This window comes from Oryzias latipes, chromosome 4 (genome assembly GCF_002234675.1).
Source record: "Oryzias latipes chromosome 4, ASM223467v1".
Taxonomy (NCBI): Eukaryota; Metazoa; Chordata; class Actinopteri; order Beloniformes; family Adrianichthyidae; genus Oryzias; species Oryzias latipes.
Window position 1 is genome coordinate 16,129,383 of NC_019862.2, and position 18,218 is coordinate 16,147,600.

Consider the following 18,218-nt stretch of genomic DNA (forward strand, 5'->3'; position numbering starts at 1 on the left):
AAGAAATTAACTTATTATTTTTTTGTAAACCAGTGCATTAAAATGACGCCACCAACTTGTGAAATGTGTCATTGGTTCTCAAAATAAAATTATGATCTGTTTCACTAAATAAAGCTGTTTTTTGTGTGAGTGGGGGGGGCGGGTTGTGGTAAAAGCCAATTTTGGTTTGACTCCTTTACTCACTTCAATCTGACAACAGCCCTCAGCATCTGAAGCAGTCACAAAGTTTTTCTTTGACTACTTTCATTAGCGTGTCTGGACAACAAAAAACACGATGTTCCTGCTGTTACAGCAAAACCGACATTTCTTCATAAAATCTTTGCATTTGATCAAAGAAAATCCTAGTGACCTCTGACCTCTACCTTGCAGCAAAAAAAAATAATCAATTTTTTCATCTTTACTTAAATAGTGCATTAATTAGTAGTCAAAGAGAAATGGGTACCTCAACCAGGTAAAACTCACCACTTTTCTTGTTTCACTCTTTCCAATACAGAAATTCTGAGAAAAGACAAGACTTCCAGTGTTGTCATCCAGGAACGGCTTCCCGAGCAGTAAAGAGGTGGTCACGTTTGTGGACACAATGAAAACCTTCTTAACTGGCGTAATTTTCTTGTGCAAATGAAGAAGTGAAGCAGCTTCTATTTGGATGGACAGAGCAACTATGCAGAACCACCAGCTGCAGCTCATTTCTGAGGCACACAGTCAAGATTCAGTCATTTTAGAGTTTTCAACACTGAAATAAAACCCTCATCTGTGCAATTTCTGGGGTCGCAGTCATAGTTTGTGTTCTGTAATAGTCAGAGCACATATTTCAATATCAATGTGTTATTTGCTGGTAAAAATTTTCAAAGAAAAAGTTGGAAAAGTGGATTTGACATCCTTAAACCACTTCTGAAGTATAACTTATCCTGTCAAGTATGCAAATTAAAATTTCCTTCTGCCACAAACCAAGGAACAGAGATACAAAGAAGGAGAGAATGGGAGTCAGAAAAAGCTGTGCAGCATAAACATTAGAGCTGCAATGTAAATTGAAGCTCTAATGCATTTAGGGAGGACAAAAGTAATCCAAACAAAACCTGAAAATCTTCCACATTTATGATTCATCACTTCTCATGTGGATTGGGAGGATCATTAGATACTAACACTCAAATGCCAGCACAAATATTTCAAATGCTTTCCATGTGCAGCTCTGGGCTGGGAAGCACTTGAGATTGTTGTTTTTTTTTTGACTGTCTTATATCATTTAAATCTCTAATAACTGACAGCAAAATATAAACACACATCAAAATGCACATAAACTGAGACAGTGGTACTTGAAGACTGTGTACTTCAGATTTAACATGAAATAAAATAAAAGATTTATACAGATACATCTGTAAACCATTTGTCCAAAATTTTTCAAAATTGATAGATGTCACCAAAAGAGTTAAAGCCAAAACCTCTGAATGAAAAAGGTTTAAGTTTCCACTTGTTTTGTTTTACTATTATTATTTAGAATTTTTATTTCATGCACAGGTTTCATTGTTGAATTATTAATGAATCAAGTTTTTGTTTTTTGTTAAATTCTTTAGATTTGTTTCTGTCAAACAATGACTTATTTCGCTCTAATATATAAAACAAAGTCTTTTTGAAAACAATAAATAACCTGCCATGCATTCCCTGTTCTGCTGCGTTTTAAGGGGGTTGGTTCAGCGCACAATGGACACCCAGCTGACTAGTTAAGAGCCCCCCTATTGTCTGTGAGTGGAGTCAAGACTTTCCCCGTGGCCAGGTCCCAGAGCCACTAAAGAACCATAATCTAAAAGCCAAAGCTTGTTTGCATGAGAAGAGAGGCTGGATGATGATGGCAAACAGCTTATAAAGATGTCCCGCCAGCCTGAGGACGATCCGGGAGTGGGGAGGGAAAATGGGCAAAGAAACGGGGAAAGGATGATGAACTGATTTATTAAATTCTTATTTGATGAGTGGAAGTAGGGATGAAGGAGAAGGAAGGAGGAAAATGTGTCAGGACTCACCAGTCGCGCTCAGGATCAGGGAGATGTGGAGAAAGGTGATCCAGAGTGCGCAGGCTGGACATCTCCAAAGACGCAGACTCACTGCTACCCAACGTGGATACATTCCTCCGGCTCTTCGTTCAAACTCAGCCCGCGCTGAAAATCCAACTACGCAAAAATAATTGACTTCAAGAGCTTCCCAAATTCTCTGACAGACCCAAAACAGATCAACTGCGCGCTGCTTGAAAGGCGCACCTGAACTATTAAGTCAGAAAAATGCGGGAGTCTTTGGAAAACAGTCTCCGCCGCTCCTGGTCTGTGCCTCGTTCTCTTCTCTGTGGAGCCCCACTCACTTTGCCCCGACTGTGCCTCTCCCCGCACGAGCGCAACCGTTCCAACAAACTTCTGCTCCAAACTTGTGCCCAAAGAACACATGGGTCTAATTAACTCAGGGTCGCCATCGTGTGTTTAATGCAGGAACTGCAGCCGGGCATCCTTTCGAGCCGCTGTCAAGCTTGCCACTAAATATATACCTGTTCAACGTAATTGCTGCGCGTGCACGTGGTGAATGACACTCGCAACATTATATAGGAATAAGAAAGTGTCTCATTAAGAAAATGCGTCTCACCTGTCTCATTTTAGAAGAAAAAAAAGTTATTTTTTTTACATTGTGTGGGTTTTTTATGAGTTACATTTATGTATTTCTTCTGTTTTAACCCCTTTGCCTTAATGCATGAAAGATTTGTTTTCACCTGATCTAATTTTTAGCTAAATACATTTCAAGAAATATGCATGTTGACTGTTAATGCTTGGTATACATTTATGTAAATTCCATGAACTGATGGGGGGTTTATTGAATTATGATATGACTAATATTCGTTGGACACCCTCAGCTGAAGTGACTGAGGTAATCAATGAGCTCCTCAGTGGCAAGGCTCTGGGAGTGGAGAAGTCCGCCCCGAGTACCTCAAGTCTGGATGTGTCTTGGCTGACACGCTTCTGCAGCATCGGGTGGCAGTCAGGAACTATACCATTGGACAGGCAAACAGTGGTGATGGTTCCCCTTTATAAGAAGGGGGACCGGAGAGTGTGTTCCAACTACCAGGGAATCACACTCCTCAGCCTGAGAGTCTATGCCAGGGTACTGGAGAGGAGAGTTCATTTGATAGTTGAACCTCAGGTCCACGAACAACAGTGTGGTTTAGGTCCTGGTCACGGAGCAGTGGACCAGCTCTACACCCCCCTTAGGGTGCTGGAGGGTTCGTGGGAGTTCATTCATCCAGTACATATGTGTTGTGTGAATGTGGAGAAGGTGTTCAACCGTGTCCCCTGTGGTGTCCTGTGGAAGGTGCTCTGGGAGTATGAGGTGCGGGGAGCCTTACTGAGGGCTGTCCGGTCTCCGAATGACCGGAGCAGGAGCTTGGTTCGCAATCACATAGCTGGCAGTAAGTCGGACCTGTTCCTGGTGCATGTTGGACTCCAGCAAGCTTGCCCTTTATCACCGCTTTTATTTATAGTCTTTATGGACAGAATTTCTTTACACAGCCAGGAACCGGAGGGATCTGGTTAGGGACCACAAGATTTCTTCTCTGCTCCTATAAAATGATGTTGTCCTCTTTGCTTAATCAGGCCAGGACCTGCAGCGTGCATTGGGGTGGTTTGTGGCTGAGTGTGAAGCAGCTGGAATGAGGCCAAGGTTCTTGACCGGAGAAAGGTAGTTTTTCCTCTCTGGGTGGGTGGAGTGATCCTACCCCAGGTGGAAGAGTTTAAATATCTTGGGGTCTTGTTCACGAGCGGGGGAAGACAGGAACGTGAGATTGACAGTGGGATTGGAGTGGCGTCCGTTGTTATGTGGTCGCTGCACCAGTCCATTGTGGTGAATAGACAGCTGAGCCAGAAAGCAAAGCGCTCAATTTACCAGTTGATCTTTGTTCCAATACTCACCTGTGGTCATGAACTCAGGGTCATGACTGAAAGAACGAGGTTCCGAATACAAGCAGCTGAATTGAGCTTCCTCTATAGGGTGAGAAGCGCTGTCACTTGTGGAGAGCTTGGAATAGAGCTGCTGGTCCTTTACATCGAGAGGAGCCAGTTGAGGAGGCTCTGGCATCTGGTTTGGATGCCTCCTGAACCCCTCCCTGAGGAGGTGTTTCGGCCATGTCCCACTGGGTGGAGGCCCAGTGGAAGACCCGGGACAGACGTCTCTCAGTTGGTCTGGGAAAGACTCGGGGTCCAGAGGAGCTGGAGGAAGTGGCTGGAGAGGGGAAGTCTGGGCATCTTTGCTTGGAACCCAGTCCCGTGTGAGTGGAAGAAGATGGATGGGTCGATGGATAATATTCTTTGAATTGTCCTTTTTAAACTCTGGTCTTGTTTTAAATCACTTAAAGATTGATTACAACAACCTGAAATACTATGGACAAACAATATTAAAATAAACTGAAAAACATTTTTTTTTTTACTTGTTTACATGGACAACACAGACTGTAAAGCAAATGACATGAAGTATACCTTTATCGGAAGCTCATAAAAAATATATTCCAGTATTTTAACTCTTGATTTTCTGACACAATTCATCTAGAGTTTTGCTATATGATAAAATGACAAATAGAAATGTAAATAGAAAAGAATTTGATCCTCGTGCGACAATCATTCATCAGTTATGGTAAATGGTATAATACTTCTATGGCACTTTTCTACTCTGATTAAGCCCCAAAGTGCTAGTCCCAAGTTCCATTCACCCACACACACATTTATACACTGATGGCTGAAAGGCTATCTTGCTAGGGCCTAGCAAGATAGGCGCTAGCCAGATCACCAAGAGCAATATGTGGTTCAGTGTCTTGCCTAAAGACACTTTTGCACACGGGCAGGCAAAGCGAAGCTCAAACCTGTCACCCTCCAAATAATATTTCAAGGTACCGAATTACCTCCATCCATCCATTTTCTTAACCTGCTGAATCCATTTTGGGGTCACGGGGTTGCTGGAGCCTGAGCCTGTTACTGTTAGGTGAAGGTGAGGTACACCCTGTTGCAAGCTAGGCCACACAATCACATGCACAACTTGCGGCAATTTGGAGAAACCAATCAACCTATGAAGCATGTTTGGACCATGGAAAAAATGCAATGAGGTGAGACCGCTTACTCACTGTAACCACCATGCAGCACTACTTGATTACTTTTTGAGTTAAATTTAAAGTAGGATTACATTCAAAGAAAGGTTTTATAATTTGTTTATAGTTTTAATGTGATTACAACACATTAAAAAAGCGTATCATTTTTATCAGGAATCTTACACTCTGTTGTCTTGTTTTGTGTTTTTTTTTCTTTTTTAAAACTCTCTGATTTTAATGTAAGCCATGTAAAGATAGCTTGGATCAGAGCAATACAAAGGGCTTCAAAGGTTGGATGTCGCTTATTTTAAATGGGCTGTTTTAACTTGAAGTATCAGATTTGTTGGTTTGCTTTGATGACAGCCAGCATATTCTTTTGGAAACAAAGGAGATCCTTGAAGTCACATGGCATGTTTTTTTGGGGAATCAAGATGAGAAAATGGGAAAGTATAAGATACTATTTTATTTGCAGGTAGAATCTGTTCAAAAATATAGATAAGATTAATGTAGATACATTGGATAATTGCAGACACCTGACAATCAGTGGTTAGTCACTGTTTTTGTAAAATTCAGACTAAAAAAAACATACAATTTTAATACACTATTAATTTGGGTATTGCTTTTTCTTACTACATATTCACTCAGCGTGTTTCAGTGGATGCAAGGACGACCCTGATGAAGGTCACAATATATAACATGTCAGTATAACAGGATCTCTGCTCCACTGTTACTTTAAAAAAGCAATCATTTTATTCAGAGGCAAAAGCATCCAAATGTTCATGCTGCCAAAGGCTTTGATTAAAACCAGGAAATGCTGTGGTGAAGCTAAAATGCAATTGCAGACTTTGTTTACTAATGTATGGACTGTCCTGCTCCTCCATATGATCTTTTCATGGAGAATTCTAAGAAACATTGAAGGATTACGTTTGCTGTGATGGGGTCAAATACCCAAGTTTACCTTTCAAAGGCGTCACTTTTTAAGATGGCTTTGTTGAACTTTATTTCAAGTTTTGGAGGAATAGACAAAGCACACTAAAATTGTTACATACAAAACTGCCAAAGAATCCTGAACAACCAGAACCCACAAATCTGTAATAAGGAGCCTCAGAGAGGTCAATTGCAGAATCCTGCTTTATAACTGGGACCATCAAATTGGGAGATGATTTTTTCTGACACTGGCTTGTTTCTCTGCCTGGATATGCAATTGTGTCATTCAGCCTAAATTAGGCTAAGATTAGGAAAATTGCAACCATGCACTGTGAAAGTAGTAGAATTGTAATGGTAGAGGGGATCAGGGTTCAAAAGGTCTCTGGAAAGTATGAGAGTTTCTGGTTGACCAAACTAGCATGGATATGGAGGCCGACCAAAGTGATGGTGGGAAACAGTTTTTGCCAACTTCCTGTTTCAGATCCAAATAAGTCGTGGGTTCTGTGCTTTTTCATAATTTCTTTTCTTTGTAACTATCATGGTTTCCAATAAAAATCAGGCAGGTCTGCAGCATTGTCTTCTACATGTGACCCATCCTTACATGACTCACAGACCAAACTGGCCTCAATAAATCCTCTCGACTCCAAAACCCTGCGTGTCAAAACAGAGTATAACTTGGCCTCAAATGTGTCGCAGTAATCCGTAGTGTACAACACTGGCTGGACCACAGAGAGCTTTGCAAAGCCAAACATCTGACGAGGAAAGGACAACAAATCTTCCTTAAAAGTAGGCAAAACACATGTGTCGTAAATATCTAGGGAGCAGAGATAAGTTCCCCTCGATTGTCTAAATTATCTTTGATTTATTTGAGAGAAACATCCCCCCTACTAACGCAACTTTGAAATGTCAAGGTCTTCTGCAAGGAGACTTTAATCATGAAAAGTTTCAGCCAGCAGAAAAACATAGTTGACTGTGTTCTACATCCAGGAAAAAAAAACAGGTTTGACATTGTACTACATTTTCTTTCATTTCCCCTTTGCCCACACATGGGCTGGGGTAAACACAAGCGAAAAAGACAAAATGTTGTAAACAGTTCGTTAGAACATCTGTGGCGCACCAAAAATCCCTCGTTTCTGTGCCCGATGTAGATTCCTCTGTGGAGTCTTGAGCAAAGCCAGAAAGACAGAATTAGAGAAAAGTGGACACCAACGAGATGATCTGCACTTTCTGGTCCATTTCAAAGGTCAGAACATTCTTGTGTCTTTAAATCTTTTATTTCCCCCAATGACTCAAACATCCTCCCGTTCACTGGGTTGACCTGGGACGTTGCGAACAGAACGTAAACATTTGTATTCATGATCATCAGAATCTTTTTGGACAGCTCACAGACTGTCAGAGAACGCTCCTGCTTGAGGATGGGCAGATGATGTCAGGCTATAAGGAGAACAGTCTGATCTCCACATTTTTGTTTGCTTTCCATTAATGGGGTTTGCTTACCTGGTTAGAGACAAGAAATGTTTATTCTTTAAAAAAAATTAGAAATGTACGTAAAGTTGGAAAGCACGTAATCTTGCTAAAAGTTAAGTTGAATCTCTAGTATTTTTTTGGTTTCAAAAATGGAGATGAGAAATAAAAATATTTTTATGTCGAAATATCCCTCTAAAACTTCCAGTTTGTTTAGAAGGGCAAGATGCTAATATCTATTAGCAAATACAACTAACATAAAAAAACAGACAATAATTTGTAGTTTTGTTATTTTTGGTTTGTTTTCAGAGATCCAGCAAATGTGAGTGGAGGTTCTCAGTCATCCAGGTGAGGTGAAGTCAATCTCTTGCACCAAGTCTTTACATTCCACAATTAAAAGAGTAAAAGTATCTATTCTAAAAGATTGTTAAAAATGTAAAAGAAACAACTAGGAGTGTTTATAGCCAATACGCTGGTCAGATAAAAAAAAAACTATTAAAGCTATAAATAAAAACACATTATTTAATATAACCTTCATGGATTATGACATCGTTTGTATTAAAGTCCCACTCCGATCCTTTTTTTGTGCCGTTTTAAAAATCTCTCCAGTGGTCTTTAAATTATGATTATACTGTTTTTAGCCAAAACCAAACAACCTGTGTCATTTTCTAGGACATAGTTTCTGCAGAGCGGCAATGGTTCATTAGAAATTCACTTCTGAGTTGTGGGCAGGACCAGTGCGGAGAAAGCCTGCACCTACTTCCCATCATCCGTTTGTTTACATTCTCTCCAGATAGCTTACAGTCCTTCACACATAACCTTATCGGTGGGAAAAAATGAGACTGCACTGATTTTAAGTTTTACCCTAAGTTCCCTTGCTCTAATGCGAATGAGCTCTATCCAGCTTTAAGCCACTACTCAATCCCTTTTCCAATGAGCAGAAGAAATGTTTTAGACAAATACGACGGCTTCATTCAGAGCTCATGAGGGCTGCAGAAATGCAGTCTTTGTGTCTCATTTATCATCATCTATTAGGAAGCCAACGAAGAGGCTGGTCCAAAGCCAGGCGGCGTCATGCCAGCTCCAGAGAAAGTCATTTGGACTTCCAATAGCAGGGGGCCAGGCAAGTCTAATGTAAGCCTGTCTGTGATTACCTGATGTAATGACAGCCAATCCGAATGCAGCCTGTAAGTCATTATGAACCGAAAAGGAGAAACACATTCTGCATCGCTCTGTCAGCTTGACAGGCTCTGAACAATGCAGCATGAAAATGTTTCCACCCCATTCCCACTCCTTGAGGAACAAAAGTTTTAACTGTTTCGGGCAGTTTTAGGACTCAATCTTTTTTTTTTCTTAACTGGACCTTTGAAGACTGGAAATTGGCCTTGAAAACCTTATCTGCAATCAAGAAGTAAACAAAGCTTGGATACAGATCTACTTCTTAAAAGGCAACAGTGCTATATGAAATATGGATCCAGGTTTGAGGAATTAAAATAACAGGAAATGTAAACTTGCAGTAATAGTTTTCTGTAAGATGCTGCCATCATACATCAAACTCTTTAGATCTTTGCAGTTAAATCCAATTTGATTTGCCAATTAGTTCCAGCTCAGTCTCAAACTATTTTCCATGAGTTTTAGTGAAAGCAGGTACCGTACATATTGTCATTAACAGTCAAAAGGAAATGGATCGCCACACATGAAAGAAATTGCCGTGTAATGTGCCGTCTGCGATGAAGACCAATTTTCCATTTTAACGTTTGGACGAGGAGCGCTCCCCCCTCCGTTTGCACTTGATTTTTTTCACCAACCTCTCTTCTATTCAACTAAATTGTAACCAATTTACCCCCAAACACCAGAGATCATTGGCCAAGAAACAGACACTAATCTAGGGTTTAAAGTCAGATCCAAGTTACCTCAAACCTTTCAGTGAAATTCAACTCCTGGGGAGGAAAAACAGACTTTTGATTTGCTTTCTGGTATCCCAGAACATCCTAAACTGTAGGTGTAATTACTCATCAGGATTGCAGTGATTATCCCATTTTTCTAAAAAAAAAAAAAAAAAAAGATTTTGGAGGATTAATTTATCAGCTTCTATTGTATATATTTCTTGCTGCAGGAATGCTGGGAAGCAGAGACCTTTTCAAGACATTTGGCTTTTCTCCTGGAAACTGCTTCCTTGCTTTCTAAAACAATAGCACTACATTTGTTGGAGTTCTTTCACAACTACACAAACATGCTCAGCACCACTGAACGCGTTCTTCTCTTCCGTTTCCCTGGTAAATATTCGGTTTTCCCAGCGCGAGTCTGTCCAAGCTGCTGCAGGTCCTAGCATCTGTGAACACTTTAGCTAAATGAAACAATAACACAGTTGACTTTTGTCCTTTTCGATTAGATTTTATTTTTATTTTTGTGACTTCAGTTATGGTTCAGGCTGAGAGGCGTTTTCAGTAACCTAGAATTATTCATCAGAGGGGAAGGCACCAGGGAGAGGGGTGGAGGGAAACATGCTGCCCAGAGTCACTGCTTTCCCCTCGGTTCAGCAGTGCCAGCGTTACAAGATGTGAAGCAAATCAACTAGTTTTAGGAGGTTACACACAAGGACAAACGTGCTGCTACAGAGACAAAAACATCAAACTTTCACAACTTTTCTGACACCTAAAAGAATTTATGAGACCTGTCGTGTATCTTAAAAAGCTCCCTACAGTCTGGTGCTACAGGATGGCAGTGATTAACTCTGAGCAAAATCAGAAGACCTAAACTATTCCCTTGCATAACACACATTTTCCATTTTTATCCAATTTAATAACAGCGGGCAAAATAGCACAAAATGGGGGGGGGGCAGCTTCACCTCTGTTGAAGCAGAGGTATCATGTTGCTAATTGTGAGCGCTTGTGTTGAGGCAGAGGAATCATGTGATCACAGTCGGCCCGGTGCGTCCCGTTCTCTCGTGAAGCTGCGAGACCTTGAGGGCGATGTCCACCAGCGGCGCCAGCATCACCTGAGCAAGAACAAACACAGGGGTTCAGACTTCCTGTTCAGCCTTTTAGGTCTAAAGGTCTCATCCGAAACACTGGTCGCCTCATAAATTCACTCTACTTACTGCTATTCACCAGTTACAAACAGTAAAAACATAATTTTTTAACTTTATTAATTATATTAGTAATACTAAAAGGAAAACATCTGGATAAATACCACCATATCCAATTGTTTATACTGTAAGGATTTAAAAGGACAGAAAAAAAAAACTATTTTGAAACATTACTTCTTCTTGCATATTCTCCAGATGTGCGAATCAAAAATACTGAAAGTCAGTGAATCCTGTGCTGCAATTTTCCCTCTCTCATTGGGATAAAAAATTACTGTTTTTAAAAATGTACATTCTCAGAACTTTTGGGAACACAAGGCTAAACTTGTTACTGTATTCCCTTCCCTGCCAGCAAAAAACAAAAACAAAAAAAAAAATCATCTGCTCGAGCCACTTGCTCTTTGTTTTCTGTCTTTTTATACATCTTCTAATCTGTCATTCTTCAAACTTTCTCTCTGTGAGCATTTCCCCTTCTAAATGACGTTAGTTCAACTTCTCTCGGTGAAGAGCTCCACCTAATGGAAGCTGGGAGTTCTGCACACCAGACAAGATAGTTTTGGAAATTTGGCGAATATTTTTTCCCATTTAAAAAAGTACCATTGAAAAGAACTTGTATTAGTCTGACTCTCTGTCTAAACATTTCTCTAAATCCTCTAGTAAGTTACTGCGGGTTAACCTGCGGGTCCTGGTAAATCTTCTGGGGATCCTTTTCATAGCTGTCTATGTAGAGCCTGATGGTGGCTCCAGCACTGCCTGTGCCGCTGAGACGGAAAATAATCCTAGAACCATCAGAGAAGATGATCCGGAGGCCCTGAGAGAACGAAAGAGCGAGTAGACAGAGTTCACGATGAAAAGAAAAAATACACAACTCACATTAGTGCATGCCACTATTTGGATATGACCGTTTTGTCACATGTCAAATAAAGTGCCCAACACCAAAGATTTGAGCCTAAACAGCTAAAACTGCTGTTACAAACTTTAGTTAACTATACCTGGTTTTTGGACACACTGCCATCTACTGGGTCTGTGTAGGCAAAGTTGTCAGCTACAGCCACCACATAACTCTTGTCCCCTGATGAGAATGTCTTTCCTACAAAGGATGGTTCAAACATTTGTGCCTCCAGATCCTTTATCATCTTGTTAGCAGCATCCGAGTCGACCTCCTCGTAGTCGTACCTGAATGAAAAAGACAAATGAATGAAAAAGCAACCATGCAAATAACAGTATTTGGTCATAATATGACAGGGGGAATGAGAATCTCTACACACCTGCAAACAGTGGGCACTTTAATATAAAAGTGTATATTGTCTTAAGATAAATTACTCTATTATTGCACCATATTAGTGATTTATTTATCCAGTTGTTCAAAAACTTTAGATTCTCCCTTTATTTGGCAATTAACTGAACACATTCGACCAGACCTGGTAAAAAAGTTTCTGCCAAACGTCTGCCAGTGATTCTTCATGATCTCCTCCACGCTCTGTTTCCTGGTGGCTAAGATGGACAGCCATGCAAGCACCGCCCACAAGCCGTCCTTCTCCCGAATGTGATCCGAGCCTGGTAGGTGTCAGCACAGGACGGGTAAATGACGGCTAACACCAATACTTCACAGAATTCTAAGCAAACACGGAAAGCTTAAGGCTTGCTCCCACCAGTGCCGAAGCTCTCCTCTCCACACAGTGAAAGTTTTCCAGCATCCATCAAATTGCCAAAGAATTTCCAGCCGGTTGGAGTTTCATAGAGCTCCATCTGCAGAGCTTTAGCCACACTAGAAGAGACAAAAACATACCATAAACCCAATGAGTAGAAACGCTTCTTCAAAGAGAGCTCTTAACTTATTTAAAAATGATTTGCTGGTGCATTGTGCAGTTTTTACTTGTCCAAAGCCCCACTTGTGGGCATACTGCGGGCCAGGCCTTTGACACCGGTCTTCTTAAAGTAAGGAATGCTGGTTATGTTGGCAGCAATGGCGGCTACAGAGTCAGAGGGGTTCACAAAGAAGCCATGTTTACCCAGTACCATGTTTCGGTCCTAATGATGAGACAAAAGGCAAAAGGGGGTTTTTCAATAACCCAGGACATAATGAAAGACAAAAACTGCAAAAAGGAGTTGGATCCCTTACACCGTCACCATCAAAGGCAGCTCCAAAGTCATACTCTCCACTTTTCATGGTGTTGACCAAATCAGCAGCGTAGGTCAAATTGGGGTCCGGGTGGTGGCCCCCAAAGTCCTCCTGTGGTACACAGTTGACGGCCGAGTTGGCAGGAGAGCCCAGCTCTTCACAGACGATCTTCCTGATGTAAGGACCGACCACTAAAGGGAGAAAGAGTGTGCTTTCCTTATTGCTGTCAGACCTCACTTTGTGTTGCTCTAAAAGTCCCTGTGTTCCTTTATACCTCCATGCATAGCATCCAGACGGACATTGATGTGATTGGGCCCGGAGAGAAGATTCTTTAGTGCAGGAAAGTCAAAAATGTCCCTTAGCATCTCAGCGTAGGCTTCCACTGAATCAACAATCTCCACTGAGACAAATCAAGAGGGAAACAAGTACATGTCAGAATAGGAGAACCCAGGGCACAACACAAAAACCAGATTTAACTCACAGCAAAAAAATGCAGTAACTGTATTTAAAAAACAAAGAAGCTTCCTACCAATGAAAGGCTTAAACGTTTCCACTTCAAAAGTCTGCTTCCCGATCTTAGAAAGGTCCACTTTGAGATCCGGGCAGATGTGATACTCCTGCAGGGCTTTACTGATCTCAAATATTTTGTTTGTGATGCCTTCAGGAGCAGGACCTGCAAAGTAAAAGAGAGGCCTAGCAAATGTAACAACAACAAAAAAACACCAACTTGGAGCCTAAAAACTGCACAAGCATATCTCCCTCCACAGCCTAAATCTGAATCTCTTACCTCCACTTGAAATATTGTACTTGATACCAAAATCTCCATTGGGGCCCCCTGGGTTGTGGCTAGCTGTGAGAATGATTCCCCCCACTGCCTTTATCTTGCGGATCACACAGGAAACTGCTGGGGTGGACATGATGCCATTCTGGCCAATTACAAGGTGATTAATCTGCAAAACAATTAAACAAGATTTTTTTTGCAAGTGCACAGACGGAAATACGCATAAGAAGTTAAACTGAGGAGAAAAAACAAACAAAAAGCATCACAAATATTGAACATTAGTGTTTACTTTGAGGATCAGGATCATGAAGTTAGGCAATGCTAACCAAGATCTCAATTAACAGGCTCAATGACTTTAAAAAGAGATTACTTTTTCTCTTTGTGTCATTTTCTGGGGTTCTTTATGATTATAAAATACTTCACTACAAAAGAATAGCATGTGCACCTTCACCCATTTTAGTTTTGTAATCCCCCCACTATCTTGGTCTTACTTTGCTTAGCATTTGCACAAGAACAGCGAACCAGTGCTCTGTCTCTGCTATTTACTCTATTAGGCAGTTCTACCAACAACTGGTTTCAGCATAATGTTCACCAAAAAATGTGGAAAAGCTCAAATCTTCATGTTGGATCAAGTATAATCCTCTAGGGGTCTGCAACCTGAGGCTTTGGAGCCACATGTGGCTCTCTGATTAAAGAAAAATAAAATGGGTTTAATTTTCTAAATTAATGTATTTTTTGGACTATAAGCCACATTTGTTGAAGCAAAACAGTCAAAAAAGTCAAACCCATTTACAAATTGTGGAAGCACAGTACAAATCTCTTTGCTGAGGTTTGCTGCAGAGGGGAAAGGTCATGCACTCAGTGCAGCCTTAATGTCACGTCTGTCAGTGATGTGTGTGCTTGAAACAGCCTGTGGCACAAATAAGACAAACGCCTGACAACTACATAAACCATAACAAGTTCTAAAATATATAATATTTAATGTATTTGCAAGTGGAACTCACAAACAACTGTGGAGTAACCTGATTGGTTGATCCCCCCCCCCCCCCTTCCTTTACCAAAGTGGTATCTCCCCACAGTTCATTTCGCAAACAACCCCCCCACCAGGAATCCCTTTGCACAATTCAACTGTGTTTGCAGAAGTTTACAACCACCAGCTTGCATGTCAAAACCCGAGATGATGCAAGTTAGAGAATGACACTAATTTTTCGAGCCTTTACGACCAAGAAACTTTCCTTCCTGCTCAAAGCTAATTGTTTCCTTCCTCCGTGTACTTACCGAGCAGATGATCTGATGACTGGAGACGCTAAAACTAAGACTAGAGGAACTTCTGACACCTGTCAGCTGCTCGCGAAATGCTCAAAACTGTTCATAAATCAATACATTTCTTCGGAGACGTGCTATTGGAAAAAAAACCTGACATGGCAAGCAGAGGCAGCGATGACTTCTTCGCCCCAAATGTATCGCCAGCAGCAGAATACTTGAAAAAACAACACGTCAGGTTTCTCTTTGCTAGCCCGAATACGTAAAACACCCAAATTTAGTGGCATAGCACCACCAAGTACACGCTTATACCGCCATAAACAAGGAATATAACTAATCTAAACTTCAGTTTCATTCATAAGATTCAGATTTAAATCACAAATGACCTCTGAATGACAGTTGGAGGGCTTTTGCTAAGGATGGGGCTACTGCTATTGTAAGCTAGCATGGAGGTATTTACGTCGATGCACCACTGATGGCAAACTTTTAAAGATAAAATAATGTCGTTTCAGTTTCGAAATATCTTAAAGCCTTTTTTTCAACTCTAACGTGCAAGCTTGCGCTAGCTTAGACTGAACAGGACATGTTGTTTATTCAGCTAGCAAGACGAACAGGACGAGCATCAACTAGTACCGCGTCTCCTTCATTACTCTTACTGACCCCGTTGGCCGCTGCAATCTGGACGATCAGCTGAATGGCGTCTTTCATGAAGAACCTGCCGTCTCCCCCGACCACCAAGGTGGCCGCCTGGCGCTCCGCAGGGTCAACCACAGAGATAATGCTTTGGATGAAGTTTTCCGCATAGTGCTGGTTCTGCTGGAACACCGTCACCCTCTTTCTCAGACCGCTCGTGCCGGGCTTCTGGTCCGCGTACGGTTTGGTCTTCACTGTGGTAATTTTCACCATTTTTGACCCCGAAGGAGCACCGATGGTCACCCCGAATATTCCGCAGTGTGGTCCGACAAGGAGGTGACTGTGGAGGCTGAGAGACTGCACGTATTCACGAGGTAACTCCCCCTCACACACCCCCTTTGAGTTAAAGGGCAAGCAGCGACCCACTCTGCCGTGTTAAGCTGTAGTTTTCTTCTGCAAGCAGATTATGATACCTAAAAATATACGTGCATTTGCATTTAGTGTGTTTTTTATATAAAATAAAGTATAACAGGCAAAGAAAATCTTGTTTTGGGTGTTTTTAACATGTTCTTGTGGCCATATTTTTCGCACGATGAAGGGCATAATGAAGAAAATTAGGCTTAAAATTACATTTCTGAGTATTTCTTTATTCAAATCGTTGTGAGTCAGGAGCAGATAAAAAATGTCATTTGAAAAAATTGTAGTTGTGATGTAGGTGCTTCGGTCGGCGGGTCACAAGCTCCCTGCTCCGCTCTATTCTGAGCATCCACGTCCAGACAAATAGATCCATGTGCGTCTTTGTTTCCTCGTAACGGCTGGCATCTGACTCAGAACTGTACAGCAGGGTATCTCCAATACTGCTAGCCATTTTTGTTGCACCAGTAATATTACGTTGGGCTGTAAGTAAGTAGGAGAGAGTGTAAACAAGGGATGATGGGAAAAAGGGCACTTCATACTCTGCCAACTTAGAGACGAATTTCTGACGCTGCCGCTCTGTAGAAACTAGGCCACAGAAAACAACACAGATTTGTGAACAATTGCCTAACAATGGCTTAATCATGATTTAAAAAACACTGGGAACACTTTCCATCAAAAGATAAGAGTGGGACTTTAAACTAGCCTGTTTTTTACCCATAAAAGAAGCGTTTTATCATATTCAATGATTTTTAAAAATTGATTGAAGTCAGTAAGTACATAAATTAGTCCAATCTGTAGAAATTCTTTGCTAATTTTAAAATCTCCATCTAATACCAAAAAAAAGTAAAAAAATGAAATAAAAAGAATACATACAAAGCTTTCCCTAACCACAAATACATTACTTTTTCATCCCAATTTGTTTTCTGTATCTAAAACTATCAACTAAATATATAACTAAAGCAGTTTTGTAATAAAATCAATATTTGTAGATTTTGATTTAGGCCTGACAAACATGTTCTTCTCACGGTTGAGCCACATGCACAAAGGTCAGTGACAGCAAGGTCTTGCAACAAGTTCTCAAGCAGCCCAAAAATATTGTAACCTCTACATTTGTGTGCAGAAAAGGCGGAAATGTAAAATATCTGCTTAGAAAGAGCAGCATTTTTTAAGGTCTTTGATGTAAAAGATGTGACAGAGTAAGGGGAAGTTTCACATGATCTATGGCCACAGCTATTTTCAAGTTACATCATACAGTATGTGAGTTTGATCATCACAAAGTCTACTCTCAGACACGTGGTCCCAACAGCATTTACTCTATCTAAGGCCCTAAGTTACATTAGTCACACCAGCACTTTACTGAAATGAAATAAGACCCAGTTCATTTATGCCTTTAAAGCTTACACCTGTTGTTTTGCACTTTTAACATGTTTATGTTTCTTAAATTCAAATCTATATTAATTGTAATTAAAAGTAAAATCCCATACAAATGTTATCACATCTACATTTTCTAGTGTTTGACGAAGCCTGCAGGGCTGGGTGAAGAAGAACAGATGGGCTCAGGGCATAAAATACATCTATGCCTTGTGACATTTAGTATGGAGGCTCTACTGTTTCAGCATTGAAAGTCAAAGGGCACATAATGGCTTGAGAGATATAAATAGAAGGTCAAGACTAAATTGTAAAGGCCAGAGGCAAGTCAAGTTTAGACTTCAGTGCAATACAAAATAATGCATCGCACTGCCAACCTCAAATGTGTACTTATGCACATCAAAATGATAAAGACTAATGTGACCTCTAAACTGTAGCCCTGATATATATATTTAGCCCAATGACTCGAAACAAGTTGCCTGTGCAACAAAAAAGTGGTCACATAAAAACATTTCAAGGTTCTGGGGTGGTCTAGCCAATCTTTGTACCTAAATCCAACACAGAATCTGTGGTTATGCAGCAACAGCCCCCAAAAGCTCAGGTTTTGAAACGATCTGCATGGATGAATGGAGCAAAATAGCAGCAACAGTGTTGATTAAGACCTAAAGGAGATTTTTGATTTCTGTCATCGTCAACCAGTATTGAGTCATTGTCAACCAGTATTGAGGAGAACATTTGTTATTGACCAAATAATTATTTTTGTCTCAATTTTGCAAAGAAATTCTTTAAAATCTAAAAATGTGATTTTTATAGATTTTTTTTGTATGTATCATCTCTCTCACGGTTGAACCATGCCTTTGATGAACATTAGATCTCTTTTTTTAATATATAAATTTTGGTCCAAAGAGTTTATTGGAAATTCAGATTTTTTTGGCTAATGTATTGATCTAAACATTGATTTTATTTGGAATAAATGAAAAAAGTAGCTTTAATGCAGAGAACAATAACCGTACCCCTAGTAAAAAGTTTGCAAAAATACATTAGTTCACAAAGT

The 18,218-nt window shown here is 40.6% G+C and overlaps 2 protein-coding genes across 2 annotated transcripts in view; both read right to left on the reverse strand.

Moving 5' to 3' along the window:
* ror1 (receptor tyrosine kinase like orphan receptor 1) overlaps window positions 1-2,440 on the reverse strand; it is a 114,295-nt gene extending 111,855 nt beyond the window's left edge. The window contains exons 1-2 of the mRNA XM_020702460.2: window positions 2,250-2,440; window positions 2,016-2,162 (exon numbers count right to left, since the gene is read on the reverse strand). Coding sequence (XP_020558119.1) covers window positions 2,016-2,118 — 103 coding nt within the window. The 5' untranslated portion in view covers window positions 2,119-2,162; window positions 2,250-2,440. The remainder of the gene's footprint in view (window positions 1-2,015; window positions 2,163-2,249) is intronic.
* A 7,423-nt stretch (window positions 2,441-9,863) lies between these two features.
* Window positions 9,864-15,739, reverse strand: pgm1 (phosphoglucomutase 1). Its single transcript, XM_004068020.4, has 11 exons — window positions 15,407-15,739; window positions 13,490-13,652; window positions 13,232-13,375; window positions 12,977-13,102; window positions 12,703-12,893; window positions 12,457-12,611; window positions 12,233-12,348; window positions 12,002-12,137; window positions 11,573-11,756; window positions 11,257-11,391; window positions 9,864-10,493 (listed from the first exon to the last, which is right to left on the reverse strand). The coding sequence occupies exons 1-11, from the start codon at window positions 15,650-15,652 to the stop codon at window positions 10,404-10,406; spliced, it is 1,686 nt and encodes a 561-aa protein (XP_004068068.3). The 5' UTR covers window positions 15,653-15,739; the 3' UTR covers window positions 9,864-10,403.
* Between the last annotated feature and the right edge of the window lie 2,479 nt (window positions 15,740-18,218).